At 28.9% G+C, this 23,344-nt stretch overlaps 1 protein-coding gene across 1 annotated transcript; it reads left to right on the forward strand.

The window, feature by feature from the left end:
• The first annotated feature begins 17,121 nt into the window (after positions 1-17,121).
• LOC123299237 (glutathione hydrolase 3-like) lies at positions 17,122-20,183 on the forward strand. The gene is made up of 2 exons (XM_044881562.1): positions 17,122-17,941; positions 18,745-20,183. Exons 1-2 carry the CDS (start codon positions 17,174-17,176, stop codon positions 19,636-19,638), a joined length of 1,662 nt encoding a protein of 553 aa, XP_044737497.1. The 5' UTR covers positions 17,122-17,173; the 3' UTR covers positions 19,639-20,183.
• Positions 20,184-23,344: the final 3,161 nt, after the last annotated feature.

Raw genomic sequence — 23,344 nt, forward strand, 5'->3', positions numbered from 1 at the left:
GGGGGGAGTCTTTCTTTACATGTGATTTTGTATTCTTCTTCCACTTAGCTTAGCTATAGCTCTTAAGTTTGTCTCCATTGTGGTGTATATCTAATATCTTAACACTTTTATCATTCAAATGTTTTGTTACTATTAAGTGTTGTTTATAATAGGGGCTTTCACTTTTTGTTGATTTTTACATAAATTTTATAATCGATGACAATTTTATAAATAGAGTCGAATATCGTGTGCTATATTAACCATCGAGCGAAAAAATATGCAAAATAATGTCTTTTATAGCTGTGCGTAAAAAAATTAATATCCCTTATTCGCCGACTGACCAGGATGTTAACAGCTTATACTGGTAATCATTCAATTATTGGAGATAGTTTTTAGTGTCTCACGGTTGCATTTACTGCCTACGTAATTACGCCAATGTTTCTGTCAAGACAATTGTAACGTATTCCACTATAAAATTGGCATAAACAATAGTATATATATCCCGAAAAACAAAATTTTACAAAAATCAAATTTTGTCTCAAACCGTCCCAAATATAATGGGATTACTTGGTTCAAGATTTTGAACGGTTACTTACTTGAAAATTTCCGAGCAGCTCCAGCAATTTAGGGTGACTTATAGCTTTTTCTTACAGATCTATAAAAGCGCTCATGCTAACTAACCATTAAACTTCAGTGCAAAACTAAGTGCAAAGTATGGCAAATTTTTGCAATTTTCAAATTTACAACCAAAATAATGCCTAAAATCACAGTCAGAAAAGCCTAAAGTATACAAAATACATATATCCAAGAAATCGACACATAGACGCTTCTCAAGGAGCGTTCTCGTATTGCATAAACTAAATTTCAATGATTTTAAATTCCCATTCTCTCCGCATAAGCTAAAATTAGAAAACTATGGGCTCCTCTCCTACAAATGATAAACCGTAAGAATTTTAAAAAAATATGAAAATTAAAATATAAAAGACAAAATTCTTTTAATCAATCAAATAAAATAATTAAGAATTATTTATTGTCCACGGCCTCTGAAACAAAGCTGCTACTAATAAATACCATGGTGGAAATGATACTAATACCTCCAAATTTAAAAGAAGTGATATTAAAGTCATAAATGACATATTTAGATTCATGGTTTTAGAATATGGAACCTCGTTTCTGTTATAAATTAATCTTTTTAGATATCTTGAGCTAGGAGCTCATTGTATTCTTTATACGATTTATTTATATTTAATATACTTCTGAAACAATAGAACGTAGTTTTTCGTAGCTCAATTTTTTGCTAAAACTGATTGCAATTATGAAATTTATAAATATTGAGTATAAGGATAGGTAAGATAATATTAATTCAATACTTTCAATTCTTCACCTCTATGGGCGTAGAAATACGGGGGTTCGTATACTAAATACGTTTGGCCTACGTTTTACGCCAATTTATCAATGATAAATTTAAATTTTTATCTTAGCCTTTTTTTTCATATAAAACAATGTTAATATACCCAACTTTAGCGCATCATTTCGCATTTGGAGGTAAGTTATAAAAAACGATTTCAAAATTTCCACTTTTGACTCGTCTATAGCTCACAAACGAAGCAACTTAATACTAAGTTGATATTTTTAGTTATACCGGCTTATTGTAAGCTGTACTACATGTGGTAGAACCTTTTAGAGACAACCTGTATATTACCGAAAGAAAATTTAGCTAAAAGCTAAATGAAGAAGATATAAGTATCTATCTACTTTCATTTCAAAATTTTATTTCCCGCTGTAATTAAATATTTTAATGAACTAATGAATGTAATCATGATTACATTGATTGATTTATTACATAATTATGCATTACAGTAAATAAAAAAAACGATACAACATTTAGTTTTAATTACATAGTCAGTCATAATAATTATAGTAATTGTACCAATAATAAAGTCAACAATATATTCATCATACATACAGTTAGCAAAAATAAAGAAACGGCAGATTTTTGTACACAATATTAGCATGTAAATTTTTTCTTCTTCATCCTTTTGGGCTCTACCCCTTGTACCCTTTATAGAAAGTGTTGAATGTCAGTGCTTGCATTATTTTTTTTTTAATGAATTATAAGAGTTTAAGAAACAAAGCTTCGCCGCGAGTATCATTTTCACATTCTCGTGATTACTGTTAGAGGTTGTAGTTCAGGTAGCTATTCTGGCTTGTATGGAATTGTTGTTAAAAAATTTTGTTATGAAGCACAGAGGGTGATAGGGTAAAGTGTTCTAAGAGTACTCGGGCAATAACAGTACATAGTTAAGCCAGTGAAAAAACAGTTTGCCTCTTAAAGCTAACGTCAGTTGTATTTAGATCAACCAACATCGTAGAAGTGCAATTACTTTTTTACCGGAAATCGATTAAATGTTTCACGGGCTTCAAAAGATCTTTAGGAACTTGCATTTCAACTTGCTGCTTAGTAGGGAGTTGTGAAATTGTGATCATTTACAATACAGTCTTGATAAATCGTCATACGAAAACAGTAATCGTTAAATGAAATACAATACCCTTTCGAGTTGTAATCGTTGTCTTCGATTACAAATATCGCCCAAAAATTGTTGTCTTCGGATGATTACGAGAGCCCCTACGATATCCGACTGAAGCTCTCCATAGGCATCCCACAACCAGAACCTTCATCCAAACTATTTCAAAATCCTATTTCCAATCATCCCACAAAATCTTTTCCCGGAAATCACCGAACTGGGCCAATTTGATCCGCTTACCTTGCTTTTCGGGAAACGATATCGCATGCCACTGGTGTATTCTAAATTGTAAATGTTTTTCTAGTCTAGTTTTAGCGGTAGCTTATCCGTCCAACTTACGTTAATTTTAGATATCAATGTTTTTTTTACATAAGATTTTTCCATTTAAGAAACGATGTAAAATGTTTATAGATTTCGATGTATTTATTTAATAAGATGATGTATTATAGGTAAGCCTTTGGTAAGGTATTATAGATTCTAAGACGTATTGTAATTTTCAACTTCAACTTCAAATTGAGATGTAATATCAATATCTCTTCTTTAGTATAAATTTCATTAATCCCTCATTTACCCTATACAAAACCAAAGAAATGCCGTGAGGTTTTTATGAATTAGGAAATACCACTTTTATTTGAATATTTGTGAACTCCTTTCTTTTAATAAAAATTTCATCTTACTACTATGCAAGTGAAACATAATTTGATACTATCTTCTTTGAATATACAAATACATAAATAAAAAATCAAAACATCTTTTTAATTTATTGACTCATAAAAATAAAAAATGAGTATCATTTAAATATAATAAATTTTATCTTCACATATCAACGACCCGACCGACATGCCACGGTACGGATGTCCGAATAAATAAATAAACAACCGGTCGTGATGATGCTGAAGCGAATATGTTTAATTTTAATTGTTATTAATAATTTTAGAGTTTACTTTCACTTATATCTATCTGTAAATAAAATATATTTATTTAAAGGAGAACAAACAGCATCATCTTCTACAAAGGTTAATTCATTTTATATTTTGACCTCCATATATCTAAATATATAGTGTGTTCCCGGATAGAGGTAACTATACTAGTAAATTTTCTTATTTTTCATTTTAAGAAAAAAAGTCATTCGTTATAAAAAATTTTGCTTATTCTGAAAAGTATGTAGGCATATTTAAAACTTCTAAATAATTCACAGGGTAGCCAAAAAATTGAACTACCCTTCCTTTTTATAAGTTGACAAAATGTTATTCAGAAAAGTTGCTCGCAATTAACAATTATGACTACAAAATTTCAAAAAGATCCGTATACTTTAATTATAGCAATTTTTTTTTTTTTTTTTGACAAAAGTTGTTATTACAAAAAAACGCAACAAAGAAAATAATAATAAATCAATTAACATGTACTATTCGAGAGTGTATTTTTTTTTGTGGACTAAGAGACTTTTTGTTAGAAAATTAAAAAGAAAATTTATTTCCTCGGATAAACATTCACTAAGAATGGAATAGTTGTTAATTTCGAGCAACTTTTCTTAGTAACATTTTGTCAACTTATAAAAAGGATGGATAGTTTACCAAAAAAAAAAAAAGTGATACCAAATTTTTGACTATCATGTACATACTTTTTCTTAAAATGCAAAAAAAGAAAATTTACAAGTATAGTTACCTCTATCCGGGGACACACTGTAAATATATCGTCGTTTAGAAATATTTCTAAATTCTAGTATTTTTAAGAGCTTCTTTTTAATTTGCTTCTAAGCCTGCCTGTTTTTCCGGCTTAAACCTTGTATATTAAAGGTTCTTAAGATCATACAATAATATTTCAACAGAAAAATCATCGAGAAATGGGGAAAATGTTAAAAAAATAACTTGATTTTTTATGTTTTTAGTCAAAAAAAGTTAAGCAAAATATACTTTTCTAAATACAAGCTATTATTGCACAAATGTCGCATGTAGAAGGCTGTGTATTAAAACTTAAGGCACTGGGCTATTAATTGTTCGAACCATTTTTATTTATTTTTTGTTAAAAATGTATTCGATCAATTAATACGCTCTTTTTACAAATTAGAAAGGTGTTTTGTAAAAAATTTGTCCAAAAATCCATACGATGACTCGATAGTAAAACTTTTTTATTTATAATCAAAATTTTGTAAAATTTGTTGTCAAAAGAAAAATATTTAGCATGAAATTTGAGATAAAAACACTTATAGTACTAAAGGTCGTCATTAAATATTAAATTGGGATTAAAAAGTTATTTTTATAAACAAATTCAAAAAACCTACTATTATCTATCATAGAAAATTAAGTCGAAATCACAGAAAATCGTATAAAAAAAAGAGAAGTTGATATCTCAGAACAAAAAAAATAAAAAAATTTCATCATATCAACTTCCCTTTTGTTTATAGGCTTTCTATAAAAAAAACTTAAGGCATTTTATGATGAAACGATAGTGTTATCAAACATAAAGAATTTTGTGTGCCAATTATGAGTAGGTACCTATTTAATACGTCTTCTGTATAATTTTCCAGTCGATTCCTATATGGTTTACGCAAAAGTATTTTTTTTAAATAAACTTTTTTACATGGCGGTACATGGGGAAACCGTAATCAATGTTTGTTTTTAGTCAAGTGTTTTTAAAAATGTTACCGTTTTGACACATAAAAAACTATTATCATTATTCTATAGCTATCGATATATTTTAAGCTTTATAATCTTACTAAAATTTAGAACTTTCTCAGTCTCATTATTTAATAATTAAAATAAAACTGTGTTTTATTTCCCATAGCCTCCACTGTAGGCACTCTCATGAACGAATTTTAATTTAATTGTGAGCTCAATCGATTCACCATAGTAAGACCACTTTTGATAAACCTCAATTTTCGTTTGACCACCCACCGATTGATAAATATTAACGATTGAAATAATTTCTCACAGCCTCCACCATAAAACAGCAGCGTAGCTTTTCATAATGAAAATGATCAAATATTCCGAACTTATCCATGGCAAATGCTTAGCCATCGTTCGATCAATCTTTACTGCCCACCAGCTTCCCCACATCACGATTTATTAAATAATTTTTGAAGATTTAAGATTATCGAAGTTACAAATCAAGGAAGAAAAAAATCCATGAATACTATTTTAAACAGAAGGAGTGCGAATTTTTTGCTTTAATCTTTGAAATATTGTTGGGTCAAATTGAAACACCTACTACAAAAATTTTAAGACCACCCTCAGTTCGAAAAACAATTTTAAAAAACATTTTTTTTTTTAACGAAAAAACGTTCCCTCCACCATCCAAGAATTGTATTCACGACAAAAGCATAAAAAATCGTTGGACCATCGTAGGACTAGACAAACACAAGAATCGTGTATGGTAGAGTGTCCGTTTCAAAAATATGTTTTAAAAAAACTTTTTAAGTTCTTTCTTTCTTATTTTTAAGTACAATCCATTCAAGTTGACCATCCTACCAAACGCAAGCACACTTCCAATGTTAGATTAATCCTACAGCCATATGGTGCTAAGCCCAGGGTGACAAAATGTGGAAAAAAAAAATCGTTAATTTCTTAGATTTCGAGTCTTCATTAAATAACGAATTTCATGCGTATTGACCTTTACACAGAGTTGACAAACGTTTAAATAGCATATCGAATATTCATGACATTTGCTGTTACAAACTGCAGCGCAGAACGTTCATTTTCATGTTGGGAAAGTTTTAAAAATATGTATTGAATCAGATTTTCATCCCCATTTAGATTGTGAAGATCTAATAGATCAGTTCGCAAATTTAAAAGGTCAGATCTGTTTGTCTCTAAAAAGATATCAATCAATCAAGAGTTCCGTATCTCTAAACGGAAGGAAGTTGGAGACCACGTTGTTCCATTTAATTCTAACATGAACACTACGGATGAGGTGGTTGAATTTAATGTTGGTCGATTTAATGATGTTATCCATCCATGATGTTTTTTTTCTTCCCCTCGTTCTTTTCTGCTGGAACTTGTCCATCAGAATCAGATGCTGTGCACTAAATTTTTCTGAAAGATATACCTACAGTAATTATGATTTTACATACAATAACGAAGTACTTGGTTTACGTATTATATTTATTCAGAAACTATTATCTGATCTTTTACTCAATTTTTGTAGTATAGAGGTATCAGAGGTGCATTTTCACGGAGCCCCCGGGTGACACTTAAGACAAATTTTGCCTTGATTGTCTATATGTTTCAATTTCGCATAATTAAAGCTTACACTTATTCATCATTTTATGTAACCCATGTAATTCCGCCATTTATAATTCTTACAATCACTAGTCAATCAATTTATTATCTCTTTAAAAAAATGGACAAAACGGCCAAGACAATATGAGGTTTTTAATGACAAAATCATGCTTGTTACATTCATATTAATGTATAGAAATTTTATGATGATCTTTATCAAAATCTAAATGTTTTTGATACATGACCTAGAAAAAGAACAGTGATACCATACGTAAGAGATTGTACTTTAAATTTTAGTAGCTATACAACATATTATTTGTTTTATTTTAGCACAGTGACACTGAATTCTAAGAAATATGTTCTTATGTAATTGTTTTTTTTTTTTTTTTAATTCATTTAATAAAAGGTGTGTTAATTTGAACTATTTATTTTATTATTAATTTTATTTATTTCATTGCTATTATTTATTGTACAGTAAAACGTCTTTAATCAAACTTTTACTTCAGTATATGTTTAAAAGTTGCTATATAATTATTATCAGAAATATTCAAGTAATACCGATTTAAACAATAAATAATTTTTTTTGAAACTCAAAAAAAAAAGTTATATTTTTTTAATTTAAGAATGTCATGAAATGATTTTATAATAAATAAAAAGTTGTTTTATTAAATATACTTACAATGTAAGTCTTGTACAAGGAGCTTTTAAAATATTGAGGTATTGGAAGGCTACAAACTGAAGCTTCATGAAAATAATTTTATTTCACTTAATTCATCCTCTTACAGCAGCATGTATCGACATTTATTCAACTGAAATACACACGCGTTACTTGAGTTTCGCTGGTCCATCGTCAAACTCAAAACAATTTGCCAAATTAAAGAATATACCTACTTTTTATAATACACATCCAGTTCAGGATCGTTCCCAATATGATCCTGAAATGCGAATGACTTTTCTTAGAATTATCAAGAGGTCAATAGAAATAGATTTTAATTGTACTTTGAGCATAGATGGATCAATCTCTAAATATCTTATAAATGATATTTTTAAATGCAAAGAACAGTTGAACATAATTCCTACTTCAATTTCAACAGATTTCAGTGATTAAAATTAAAAATTTAGTGTAAACCTTAAAAGTAATTGTGCCTTCCCAAGATTATATTTCCATGCTAAACATATTACTTCATGAAAATTTAATACTTAAAATCCTCCACAAGTGTATAAAAGTTTGGATGATTTAAGTTTAATTACTAAAACTTTGAACATTCCAAGCCAATAAAATTTGTTGAATCATATTTTTAATAACGCTTCTATTGTCCGATATAACAAACAGTATCAACGTACCGTAAATTGTAACATAATATCATATTTTCCACTTTAAATTTATTTAAAAAAAAAAAGACAATTACGAAACTAATACCCAGACGGAGCATGGTTGAAGTAAGTTTATCTAAATCGGCTTATTTTTACCTACACATCCTGTATATTTATTACTTATAATTCTGTGATTTACACTTTTGAAAGTGATATTAGTCATACTGATCATCATAAAATGTAAAATATAATTATATTTTTTCACTGCATGAGAATTTCGTTGAATTTCATTACATAATTCATGGCTTTTCACGATAGCTTTAATTTGAATATTCATATGCTGTAAAAGGTCAAAATGATTATTGATATAGCCCCTTTACGTTTTATTTTAGGAGAGTAGTTTAGGAGTTTCTATATCTTGAATATTTTACAAACTTACTGTAAATAGGTATATATCAGAATTGTTTGATTTTAAAATTTATGATTGAAATGTATCAAATGACTCCTGGTATGGCAATGATATATCACATTTTTAATAATTAATACATAATTAATTGATTGAATGTTGTTATAACAAGGGTTTTAAATAAAATACTCCATTCATATTTAATAATAACAAGTTAAGGTAGTTGTCGTGGTACAATATATATCTAAATATTATGGAATATGCGCGCTGTAAAAGTATACGAGCTTGTAGCTAAGTGATCCATAATATTTAAGCAAGCCTGTATTCGTGGAGACGTTACACATACAATATTCATGTGTGTACGTACACAACACCAATCCTAACACTCTTCTGTCTGACTCGCTACTATGTATACTCGCTACTACTTCTTTCTGTCTGACTCGCTACTATGTATACTTGCTTATAAATTGTTGAACTTTAAATCATTTTTTAAAAATAACTAGACGGTCAAAAATTTTTTTTTATTTTTTTTTTTTTTTTTTAGAATCGAAACAAATCAATTAATACACTGTCAGTTTTTGGAAAATATCTGACAGTTAGTTTGTTATAAATTAATAACTGATGCAAAAGTATAAAGAGTGTATACCATACATGTTAAATATCAAACTTTTAATTAAATTTATCATAATCATGTCTTTAGTAAGTACACAAAAATTTAGACTTTTCTGACGCTACTCAAATATCGCGACAACAACCTTAAACGCAAATTTTTTATTCAATTTTATTATATTTATAAAATTTATTGTTGTAAATGATAAATTGATTTTATTACTTCAAGTTACAACTGTTGTAATAAATATTATTAAATATTTACAATACAACTATTAGGTATTTGAAAAGGTGTTTGTAGCTCAGTAGGCATTTAAATAAATGGATTAAATGCATTTAAATTTTATAGGGATACTATCAATATGAAAAGTCCGCATCTTTGCCATAAAATTGCTTGTATTATGGGTATAAAAGGATTCTATCATATGATCTATGAGAGAAACAATAAGGAAACATTTTATCGGATTTTGGGCAAGATATAGTATAAAAAAGCACAATCGCATTGTATATGGATCTTTAAAAATATAAAAAAAGTTTCGAATAACTTTGCTCTTCAGGTGAATATGTTTCGTCCCTAATAAACATATCACGATCGAAATAATTTTCGTTGAAAGTCATTAACGAGCTACTACTATCGTTACATTTTTCAGATTTCTAGATCATGTGGCTTTAGGTTTATAGGAGGAACCAAATTTTTTAAGAGCTTTTATCTCGCGTAATATTTACGAGACGTAAAAATTTTACTGGGAATTTTGTATTTATCTTTCGAACATTTATCCAATCATACGGTCTTCATGAAATACTACACTTACCCCCCCCCCACTTCCTCTAATTAACGTCTAATGTTTGAAATAACTTTCGTTGATTGTCTTTATTGAGTACTACTATCGATATTTTTGCATCTTATGGAGGTTCGTATCTGGCTCTATGTGCATTTGAAAAGGAAAGTTAGATATGCTATTTATCAAAATACAAATGGCAAAATTAGGTACAAAGTGTTTTAAGATTTTTAAAATTTGATTTTTGTAACACAGATGGAATTGGCGAAATTAAAAGGGCTCCTTTTTATATTTTCGATGACACAATTCTGAAAGAATATTTCTAATATGACTGTCAAATTCTTGATTCTAGGTACTAGAAAGATCAATTCCGGAAAAAGAACATTTGAGCTGAAGACATTTAGTTTTCCTCTGCTATCTGCTTCGCTTCGCCTTTTTCACTACCAAGTACAAATGAAAATAGAATCGAGCACATTGAATTACTTGTAATCGGGGGGTATATCGACTTCATATAAGCAAGACTAATATGCTATTTGTTTCTATCAAGTGAAATCTACTTTACAAGACCATCGAATTTCTTCATGTAAGAGATATGGTCTTGCAAATAAAGCCTAACAATCGCATACACTTAGGTAAAACTACACTTCAAAGCAGGCAAAACGTTATTAAACGAAAGTCAGGGAATAATTTTAGGGAAAACCTCTGGTCACTTAATCAAGAAGCAAAGGTCCTGATATTGCGAAGGATAGTACAAGAAGTATTTTTAATAAAAACAAAGACATAATGAACGCGAATCGACCTATCAACTCCTAAAAATTACTTGCAACTTTCAATAGAAGGCAAAAAAAAACTAAAACCATTTTCGAAAGGTATTAAAACAAAATTTTTAACTCCGTGAAAAATAATTTTATATGAATTTATCTAATGATCATTTTTCAGTAACATTATTGTTAAGTAATGATTGTAAACTTCACTAGTCCACTGAATTAGAGGTGCTGTTAGATTCTAAAAGAAATCATATTTCTAAAAGAATGTAAATCCTTTCAACGTAAACAATCTTGGATTCCATGAATTTATCTCTGGTGGAATGTTCAAGAAAATGTATTGTCAATTTACTTTTTGTAAACTTTACTAGTTTACTGAATTAGAAGCGCGTTTAAATTGATCCAAAAGTATCCTTTAAACTGTAGTCCTACTCAATGTAAACTCGGCAAAAGAATACGCCACTGAGTCATAAGTACGAAAAAGTTTTACAGTTTCTTTTTTAATTACCTTGGATGTAGAAACTGTTTTATGTATATGTAGGAGATGCAAATTACTGTAAAGAATAAATTTAAAAATTCTAAGGATATTTTATGAACATATTTTTAAACCTCCATATATACGTGATTTTATAAAGGGAATGTTTTCCACCCGAAAATTCGATTATAGGTTGTTAGATTACCTGATTCCAAAAATATCTTTTTTAACCATTCATCTGCATGATTGAGAACATAAAGGTCAAGCATAATATACATTTTAAACAAGGGAAAACAAACAATTGACCTGTGGTGGCATTTCGGCTGCCTATTTCATGCATAGATACTTTTCGCCTTTGAATTCCGGCTATACCGATTTATTTATTTTTTTGTTATAAATATATTGGGCAGTAGAAGCGTATACGTTCTTCGTATATAGAAGTTATGGGGTGTTTACATCAGATTTTTTAATAATGTTATTATTAATCTAATTATTGGCCTTGAACAATTTTATAACCATTTGTTTTTTAATTTTCAATAATAAAATACCACTCCCTTCCGTTAACACATATTTGTCTCTTAATCATTTATACAAACTCAACCCACCCCTTAAAGATAGTTTTAAAAATCGAATAGCTGATAACTTCAAGGTAGCTATCAATCTCAAAATTCGGTGGCAACAGCAGAAAAAAGTTGGTAGGAGATGAAAGGCTAATCTTTAACGAGAAAAGAAGTAATGAGAAAGTTGTAAAAATTTGCGCAAAATCCATAATCTAGATATTTCCTATAGTAGTATAAACAGTGAAAATATGTAGATTAACAAAAAATTCGGTGTTTAAAAAATAAAGAAAAAAATGATAACAAAGTAATATAAAACATCCTAAAAACGTGCGAAACCAAACATTTTCGTGAGAATCATGGTTAATTGAAATAAAAAAAAAAAAAAAAAAAAAAAAAAAAAACTATTTTCAACAGGTACAGAGGCAAAACATAGCAATCGATAAGTCTAAATATGCTTTGTAACAGTTTGTTTAAATTTTCATCAATTTGTTGCCAGTCTGTGTGTCCGTCACGTAGTAATTCCCACATAAATCGTCTGCCATTGATACACCGAACTTTTTTGTGCTTAATATACACCAGAGATTCTTAAACTTATTTCGCCTACCGCCCACTTCGAGAATCAATTATTTTTCAGCGCTCTCAAAGTAGGTATGTTTCAATTACAGATTATACATTTTTAAATATTAAACGAAAATTACAAAATTACAAATTAGCCTTACCACCCCCCTGCAGGATTCTAGATCTACACAAATTCATTCTTTTGGGTTCTACACCTATGTTAGATACAAATTTTTGATACAAATTATTATATAATCGTTAGACTTACATACCCATAAAACATTTCTTGCATAACTCTTTTTGTATTTGTGGATTTAATTTTTCGAGTTTCTAATTTAAGGAGTGTCTAGTAATTAGCATACTTATATCTCTTAACTTCTTAATAGCATCTTAATATTGTACTTAATTTCATTTTTTATACAGGAAGAATAGTAAATATTTTAGGTACGAAGTGAGAGACCCAAAATAAATATAAAAGAGACCCAAAATATATATAAACCTAGATGGTATTCTCAGGTGTTACAGGAATACTGGAATGTCTTTATTCCTATTAATGATGTGATCCATATTTATAGTTACTTTTATGTTTATTTTCCATTTCCCTTAATGAGTACCTTAAGTAAACATAAAAGTTTCTTTATACATGGGTCCCACTATCAAGAGTTGCAGGATTAAAGACCATCCTATATTTTTGTAAATATAGTAAAAAAAATTATTTTTTCGCCACATATTTTTGCTCCCCATAAAGATGCCGCATTTCTTTCTGAAAAAAGTTGAAATTTTTACTCTACGAACTAGATTAATTTACAGTATACAATTTTTAACAATTAATAAAACACAATCTCTGCCATCTATTTTAATTTTATTAAACTAATCAAAGATTTGTACTACAATAATATTAATATCTACCTTTCCTGCATGCATGGTTTACATGACAGTTTGTTAGATATTTGTTTACTAAAAAATTTAAATTTAAGACTATTTACTTTAACCTCAATAACCGTTAAAATTTAGAAAAACCTCAGAAAAATCTCAAAGTTAAATTAAAAATGTCTTTCAATTCAGAAAATGCGCTTGCCAAAATACCAAGTGATACAACGAATTATGTAGAAATGTTAAAACACACCAAAAAAAAATGGAGAATGGAATTTAAAAAATTGAACCGTGAATTGTTTAATAAAGAGTTTGTACATACATTTTTTATATTTATTTAATTTATTTGAATTACTAATTTGTAAACCGTTACGCTTTATTTGTAGACAAAATAAGAACAAAATTTATGATACAGAAGTGGAAAAATTATTTGATGATAATACAAAACCATTCGTAACAATTTCTGTAGACGATAAAATGCAAACATATGATAAGGATTTTGAAGAGATTGAAAGTTTATTGAAAGTTATTGAAAGTAAACAAGAGGAATTAAAAGATTTAAATGAAACATTACTACAAACTGTTACCGAAAATGTAGATGAAATTTGGAAATCGATAAATTTGAGTAATGAATTATAAGTACAATATGAATTATAAGTACAAAATGTGAGATAAAATTTATTCTATTTATGTGAAAATTGGCATAACATTTTTCTACAAACAATAAATGAAGTTTATGTTTGAATTAAAAAAAATATTATTATTAAAGAGGTATAGTTTGTTCCTACACGCTCTTTTGGAGATTAGTATTTTGTATAAATTAAATTTTAGCCAAGAACATATATAGGGTCAAGGCGGCAACAGTGGTTCACTTTTTTTTTCAAGCACCCCAAACTAGACTTAGAAGATTGCTAAAAAGATGCAAAAAGGGGTAAGTGTGTAAAGTGTAACTAATATATATATACATATAAATATTGATTATTTAATTCGATTTAGTTCAACAGAGTAATATATTGGGAGATAGGCAGTGTTTTTAAAAAAAAAAACTAAAAAAAACTGTTTTGAGCCACTGTGTACTGGGGGTCGGATACAGTGAATAGGCCCTCAGTTTACAGTGAATCATGAATAATTTAAGTCAAGTAATAATGCTGTTTTTGTTGTTAAGCGGACTGCATGTAATATCTACGCATAGAAAGGCCGTCTAAAGCATGAAAGAGATAGAACGTTTATTTTTAAGTTTTAAGCAATGCCTACTGCGCCAGTGTTCCCTCTATAGCCACTGTTGCCGCCTTAACCCTATATATAAGGACGTGAAACTCGAATCTAGTGGGTAGCAGGTAAATACATATATGTTTTTGATCCTGCCTCATTGATTCATTTTGGTTTTTCAATATTTACCCATGTTCTCAAAGTCGGTCTACTTTTTTTTGCTAAAATGCTCTGTGATAGTAATTTTTCAATTTACCAAATTAATATCCGTAATTTTTGTAATTTTATTGTTAACGATAACCACTGATCAAATTTTAATTTAACATTCAGATGAATAGATGTATCAAAATAAAAAAAAGTTTAATCAAATTAATGTCCAATTTAGATTTAATGCAGAGTTTACAAAAGTTTTTTTGTACATAATATTTTTTCTTTATTATGACATCATAATAATCCGTAGGCTCACGCTCAAAAAAATACTGATTACATCACCGTAAAGACTTTGTATGTGTTCTGTAAACCTTTGCGGGCAGCATCATACATAAAAAAATTATCGGTAGCGGGCAACATAATCCTTCATTTGTTATTCAATCATCTTATTCTGTTTGAAAAACAAAAGGGATATCTTTCAATTTGAAGCTTGGAGGAGCAATTCAAATTTTTTCAATTCCCGTGAAAAGATGCCGAGAATTTTTTTATCCTTGGCTCCAAAACTAATATTTAAAAAATTATTTTTAAAATTACTTTTGAATTTTTATAAAAACGACAAAAGAATATTACCTAGATGGAAATTTCTACTTTCTTTTTCGCATTAAACTATATTTTTTATTTTTAAATCTCGTATGCAAATGTACTAGTTTTTGTAATTTATAATGTGCAATCCAAGTTTGAAAATGAGCAAAATCAGATGTATTTCTCATTAGGAGAATATTTTGCTATAGGTATATTAAACTTTCAAATTCATTAATATAAAAATATTTAATTAGATTTAGAGCAAAATTTTTTATAACCGATTTTTGTAATAATTCTACTTACAAAGACCTTTAGGCTAGTCTCTTCGAATAATCCATTTTGAGAAAAAAACTTATTCGGATTATTTCTAATCTAAAATACGACGATGGTGAACCGGGACACCTTATATATAACCATTCGCAAAACCTTAAAGGTCTCGATCTAAAATGTTTAGAAATTTCGTTAATTGCATTTATTGTTGTCCTGCGCTCCTCAAACTTTTATTTATAGAAATTTTTTACCCTTTTATTGCAATAAAAGGTTGTACTTTAAAAGTTTAAAAAGTATTAGTATGTGCTTAAATTTTTTTCTTCCAAGTTCATAATGTTATTAGATATAGGAATTCCCAAAAAAATTATCAGTTAAATTTATTTTTAATAACATTATTTATCAATGTGCAATAAAAATAAAAATACCACATTCATCATAAGGTCAAACTGATATTTTCTCAAAATTTATTTTTTTCATAACATTTACAATTGATGAGACTTAATTCCATAAAAACGATTAAAATTTCCCGTTAATAAACTAGGAGCTAGCCGTATCGAAAATTTGGTACGGTCTTAGCAAGTCTTATAACTAATTTGAGAGTACTGAAACTATAGTTTCAGAGCCTTTTTCCTTAAATCCGCCTATGTAGATAGGTTACAGCGTAAATCCGCCTGTGTATGGTGCTATGCCGTATCGCAGTGCCCATTTTGAAACATTATTGTATCATATTATGCAAGGATTATAGTAGCATGATTTTAGGATACATGTATTATAACTGTTGAAACAAATTTATTATAATAATTGTTCTTCATATTTCAAAATATTTAAATCTATAAGGGCTTATATATACACACGGATGCTACTTTTGGTGCAAACAATTTTGCAACAAGTTGAAATAAACAATGAAGGAAAACGACTGAGTTAAATCTATTTTCCAACTGGTTTGCAACCTAAATCTCAATCGTGTGAGTAGGGCTTAACCAAATGCATAAATTATGACGATGGTCATTCATTATTTAGTTCGACAAACTAGATTACTATTAGATAGGGGCTATACATAAAATAAGCCCCGCAAAAATTCATTGTTTTGAATCATTCCCTCCTTCCTCGTTAAATTGCGTCACATTTTCTGCAACCCCATGCAAAGACAAAAATTTTAATGAATTTGGCGACGAATTGCAACGTCTTCACCCATCCACCATGTCATACTTTGTCGCGCTAAGCCATAACCTCTCACTCTTTCCTGTTTGCGTGACGTATTTTATGACTAGCTCCAAGGAATTGATGAGTATTCGAAAATTTTTATCCAAAATCAAGGGTACACCTTCACAAGTTGAAAAGGTTCAAAAAAGAGTACTTGTGCTTGCACAACTGTATTTTTAAAGTTTATTTGTGATATATTAACGATTTTTTTTTCAATAATCACGAAATCAGAACTATTTGACGGCACGTCTATGACCTAGTCAAACATTTCTTTAGAAAAATGGCACGCTTATATACATAAAGAATCGCGCCACCCCTGATCTAGATGCTGCATCTAGGACCTTCCATTGAAATAATCCTGCCGTGGGGCCTACACATACGCATGCTCATAAAGTAAGAAAACATTCGATTTTTGTCACTCGCAAAATATGTTTGGAATATTCCCTTTTTTTTAAAAAAAAAAAAACCCGGTAAACAATCAAATTGATAAAAATTTATAATCTGAGTATAAACACAACTAAAGTCAAAGATCCTAATAGAGGAAGATTGATAAAATAGATTAATATTTTCATGAGGAAAAAGTTTATTTTTTTCCGGTAATATAAAAATGTGTATGCAACATCAACATAATTTAGTATTCAACAAAACGTCAATATTCTATTTTTTATCATCCCCATACTATACGTATCGGAGTGTAACAATGAAGAGGGTACTCTTAGTAGTGTACACAGTTGCGGTTTTATTAATAACAATAAGTGAAACAATCGCAAAGAAACAGAATATTGTTGTTACAAACAATAAGTATTGTACAAATATTGCAAATAAATTAATCGCAAAAGGTGGGAATGCACGAGAAGTATTTATTGGTGTATCACTTTGTGAAGGACTTGTTCATCCTATGGATTCTGGCGTAGGTGGTGGATTTCAAGCTGTATATTATACTAAAAGTAAAGGAAAGAAAAGAGCTTTGTATATTAACTCTCGAGAACAATCTCCAAGCAATGCTTCGTTTTCGGATTACGAATTAGTTGAAGGTAATTCAATTGGAATTCCAAGTGTATTGAAGGGCTATGAAACAATGTATAATTTAGATAAAGACAAAAATGGACTAAAGTGGAGTCAAATTATTGAACCAGTTATTAACTTATGTGAAAAAGGTTTTGAAATGTCTAAAACAACACGTGCAATGTTTGAGACAATCAAGAAATACAACACTTCGAGAGAGTACGACAAATATATCGATATTAATTTCAAAACAAATATTATTAAAAATCCATTGTTCTGTAAGTTTTTACGACAGGTTAGTAAAGATGGTCCTTCATCCTCAATGTACGAAGCGAAAGGTAAACTGCATAAAATGTTAATGGAAGATTTAAAGGAAACAACTTCGCATATTACATCCAAAGATGTTCTGAATTATAAAGTAAAAGTTATGGCACCAGCAACCGCGAAATTTGAAAAATATACGGTTAGTATACTATAATATATATATATATATATATATATATATATATATATATATTATATATATATATATATATATATATATATATATATATATATATATCTGAATAAATGATTAACAATCCAAGGGAAGGTAGCATAGTTCGGAACAAGCATTTTTTTATGAGGAATATGTATCCGGAATCATCCAACTTTAAGTTAAAACTTTGCAAAAACCCGAAACCGATCGAAACATGTTTGATTTACCCTACCACCTTTTTGATTATTGAACAATTGTTTATATAAACTCTGTATCAAAATGAAAATCCGAAGTTTCCGCGAAAATCATTTGGTGTAAACTATTTTTTTTATATAGCATGAGCCCCGCAGGAAACTTAATTTTCGATTATAAATAATTGAATTTTCAAATTATTATTATTTGCCACCTTTTTACTCAAAACTCTTTTATTATTAAGAAAACAATAAGGGTTAATTCATACAAGAATCCCGATAAGCGATGTAATATAATATCATTTTTACCAGATTTCGTTTTCGTTCTATTCACTTTTTCCATTGTTAAATCTTGGTTTTCTTGAAACATACAAGCTTAAATTTTGAAGAGTAATGTTAGTCAAATTTTATTGTCCATTAGAATAGTTATATTAATTATACAATTTTTTGCAAAATTAGAACACATTTTTTTCTCATTTTAATATTTTGTCTCTTCGGGTTATCCATTAATATTATATAGCATAATAAGGATAAAAATTTCATGATTGTAGAAATTTTTAACTTTTCTGATTATGTATCGTATCTTATCTGTGCTAGGTATACACAACAAGAGTCCCTGGAAGCGGATATACAGTATTACTCGCATTAAAAATGATTGAACAAATTAAGTCATTAATGAAGAAGGGTGCCTCACCAACTGAAAAAGCTGTATATTTATTAAAAGTACTGAAATATACGTATGCTTTTCAACCGCAAGTACGTGAATTAACGAGCAAAACAATTAAAAATATCATTGATAAAGGTGGAAAAATATTGGGAACAGCAATTGTTAAAGGTGGTGTGGAAATCAAACCAACAATCCCTCGGAAATTTGGTACTGTGACCGTTGCACCAATGATATCACCATTAAATTTTGGTACTACAAATGTAGTCATAAAAATTGGAAATACTTCCGTTTCGGCAACCAGTACAATTAATCACACTTTTGGATCGGGTATTTTATCGCAAAAAATGGGATTCTTTTACAATAATCAAATGCGTGATTTTAGCAGTCCAAATTGGAGGCGTAAAGGAAAGCCCGTACGCAATGCTCCAGGTCCAAATAAAACACCCGGTTCGTCGATTTCTGGTTTGGTGATGGTTGATAAAAATGGCGTACCTGTTTTCCAAATTGGTGCTGCGGGTGGTGGAAAAATTTTAAGTGCTATTGTTAATACGTTATTCAATTATTTTGTATTGAATCAATCATTAGAAAAGGCTTTACAAAGTTGTCGATTTACACCCAAATTAAATTATTCAAAAAATAAAATTAAATATATGTACGAATGTATTGACGATGAAAGTGTTGCAAAGCAACTACGTAAAAAAGGTATTGATTTCGTAAAAGTAGTTGAATCTGGTTATTCAGCGGCAACAGCAATATCGCAGATCCGTTCGAAATCGGAGGGTGTGTTCGATAATCGAAGAGGTGGTGCGGCATCATTAAGTTAATCATATATAAAAAATAGTTATTAAGCCCGAATTATATTTTATCAGCTGATAGTTATATTGGTTTGATACGAAATGCAGCAATGTTATTAATTTTCTTAAGTTTAGATTAGTGCAGTTAGAGAACAGATAGTATGTACCGGGTGCCTATATTTTAAACAATCCAGGTAATCTATTCGAAAGTGGACATCTCATAGAAGCCTTAAATTTGATCTAAATTTGCATGGTATTTTGAAAATCACTTGGAGGAAAAGTTTAAACTATATAAAGTTTTTATTTTTAAAGTAACAAAAAACTTTTGTAAGAAATATTTGTTCATTAAACTTATAATATCAGCAGAAATCGAACGCAAAAATTTATCGATACTAGTTTTTCTATTTGATTTCTATGAAATCTAAACAATGTACAAAAAAGTGTTTCCAACTTGTTGGGTTTTTTATATAAAAGACAAAATTTGTTATTTGAAGCTTTTTTCTATTTCTCTTTTACTATTTCCAAAATAGTAGGTACTACTATTTATTTTATTTTTACTTTCTAAATTAATACTATGAGTATGGTTTCCAAAAAAAATTTCTAACAAAAGCTACTTGTTATTTTATAAAGAAAAACTTTTTAATTTAAAATTTTCCGTCATTTCCTATCAACTTAGGTTAGGTTAGGTTATATTGGCTGTCCACGAGAGACACATTTCATTTATTATTTATCTTTTCATTATCATTATTTTTATTATTTTGGCTGAGTACACCTCCTTCATGCGTATACTATTCCATCACAACCATTAATTAAATTGATTTTTTGTTGTGACTGCGATAATTGAATCCGCTACCCTAGACATATTGCGTACGGAATTGGTTTACCTTTAACTAACAGAGCTACTAGGGTTGACCTAGTAGCTCTTATCAGCTTAGAGCAGAGTTGATTTTTAAATGACCTTGCAAGTCTAGATCAAATTCACGGTTTCTGTGGAATGTCCCTCTCCACACACAACAACTTTTGCGAAGGTCATTCATTTATTAAAAAACTATTAATTGAAGAAATTTTCAGCGAATTGTTTAAAATGAGACACCCGGTATAGAAGTTTACTCCTAATGGGAGTCAACACTCATACGAAATATATACGATATTCACTTGATTCGTATTTCACTAATGCATATGTCTCACGTGCCCTCATATAAAATACTTCCACTTACCATGCTATCCAGTATTTATTCAACCACTTGGACCGATTTTAATAAGACTTTAGAACTTTATATCATAATTATCTATCTCTAAGAATGTTCATGTTTATTTTTCAAAAAGAATCTCCCAAGAAACGACTTAGCATAAGTAAGCTATACATTGCTTATTTAAGATTTTTTTTTTTTTGTTATTTCCCTTCTTATAAACATATAGGGAAGATACTTAATTTTAGGAAATTTTGGAATTTAAAGGTCCATTAAAGTTTGAATGAAAATAATAAATTATTTTGTTAGTTTATAAGTTTTTCTATTTTTTTAATGTTTGTAAGTTTTTTAATTTTATCATTATAGTAAATTATAATTTTGCAATAAAGTTTTTTATTTTTAAATCAACTAAAAAAAAAGTCGGAAAGATCTGGAAAAATTTATTTTATGCATAATTTCCTCAGGAATTCGGGTAAAATGGTTTTTTTTTTTCGATTAGACATACGCTTCATTTGTTTTTTTAACAATTTATAAAAAAAGTCTTATTCATTTTTTGGAAATTATATTTTAGAGATTATAGAGTTAGAATTTAAGCTCAAAATGTTTTTGAAATAAGCTACAACGTAAAACTTGCTAAGAAGCGAAATTTTACTAGAAAGTACTGTAGGTACAATAAAATTAACTTTAACAATCATAATGAAACCATGGGAAATAATTTTTCTTTGGATGTCTAACAAAATGAATATGGTTCCATTGCAAAATAATAACTATACTTTTTTTCTAATTAATTTATGTAAAAATTTAATTCAAATCTTTATTTATATAGTAGAAATTTTCTTTGGGGCCATTTAATCTTTCTCGAAAATTCTACTGTACTCTATACTTCAATAATATCATTATTATACCATGTATATGAAATATATCAAGGTATAATAAGTTTAGTCCTAAGTTTGTAACGCTTAAAAATTGATTGATGCTATGAACAAAATTTTGGTATAGGTGTTCATAAAATCACCTAATTAGTCCGTTTCCGGTTGGTTGTCTGTCGTCTGTCCGTCTGTCATCACGATAAATCAAAAACGAAAACAGATATATATCTTGTTTTATATAAAACTGAAATTTTTATAGCGTGCTTAGGACGTAAAAGTGAGTCAAGTTCGTAAATGAGCAACATAGGTCAATTGGGTTTTGGGTCCGAATTGTAAACCGTTAGAAATGGAAAAAAAGTTTAAATGTAAAAAATGTTCCTTATAAAAAAATAAACAACTTTTAGTTGAAACATTTTTTCGTAAATATCACTGTTTACCCGTGAGAGCGCAAATTATGCGCAAATTGTATAGTATGTATATGGGTATCAGTTATATATGTGGGACATGTATATATGTGTAATGTGATAGAGTAATCAACACTGTATACATGGTATTTCAACAATTAACACAGTCAATTGTTTGTTTTCACTTGGTTTTACTTAAATTCAATGACTAGGATTGCGAGGCCAAATAGACATTTCGGACTCATCGTTGAACGCAGACATGTTTTACAAGTCATGTTTAAATGCGTCAAGTTCTTGCCAAAAAATAAACTCATACAATACAATTATTTTGAATATTTTCTTGTATGATCGGCTTCAATTATCTGCTCCTTAGATTCTACATGAGATATGTTCATTAATCAACTTAGGATATGTTGCAAACCAACTGGGCGTTTTAAAATCTTTTTTTCAAACACTTTATATTCTGATTTTCGGGGCAAAGTGTCCAAATGAACACATCATGCTCACAGTCCGAGCACATGTTCAATGCAGTTTAATAAGGCGAAAGTTTTTTTATCCACAGCTGAAAAGAGTTACCAAAGTTTGGCTTGTAGTATGATAACTATCAAAACAGCCTTAAGGGAAAGTAATGAAAATTTTAATCAGCCTGAAAATTATTCGTAACTAAAATTTTCCTTATTTCAAATTGGAAATTTCAGAAACACACCCAACGTTTTAATACCATCAATGTATATATAGTTATAAATAACTGAAATTCGAGTATTTCAAGTTCGGTTTTGAGTTTAATCCATTGCGTTCAGAAGACAACTCCAACATAATTTTTAGACTATACTACAACTTTTTTACAAACCTTGAATTGTTTTTACGGATATTATTTTGTGAATCTATTCTTTTTCTCTTATTTTGAAATTATGGTACTAAATTTTAGGAATTGGAAGAGCAGTGAGAGTCGGACAAAAACTAAAACTATAGAATTACTTTATGAACTTGCGGGAATAGGATAATATGTTATAATAAATAAATAAAAAGATATTTTCCATATTCAAGCAACCGGCTATGCTTTCAAATTGTTTGAAAAAGGAAAAAATCGTTTTAACGATACATTTAATTTCCATATGTATTTAATTTGGCAAGTTTTTCTCTAATTATAATTAAAACCATTTCTGGGTAATTTTGTTATACATACTCTTATCGGACAGTTACTGAAATTGATATTTGACTAGTGTATTATTACATTGAAAAAAAAAAGATGTTGCAATCTTGTAGTTTATGG

This window comes from Chrysoperla carnea, chromosome 1, assembly GCF_905475395.1.
Source record: "Chrysoperla carnea chromosome 1, inChrCarn1.1, whole genome shotgun sequence".
NCBI lineage: Eukaryota > Metazoa > Arthropoda > Insecta > Neuroptera > Chrysopidae > Chrysoperla > Chrysoperla carnea.

Excerpts from the sequence above, each read along its gene's own strand:
- LOC123299237 (XM_044881562.1), top strand. The coding sequence starts at position 17,174 with ATGAAGAGGGTACTCTTAGTAGTGTACACAGTTGCGGTTTTATTAATA. Across the intron at positions 17,942-18,744 it reads CGAAATTTGAAAAATATACG|GTATACACAACAAGAGTCCC; the intron begins GTTAGTATACTA and ends TATCTGTGCTAG.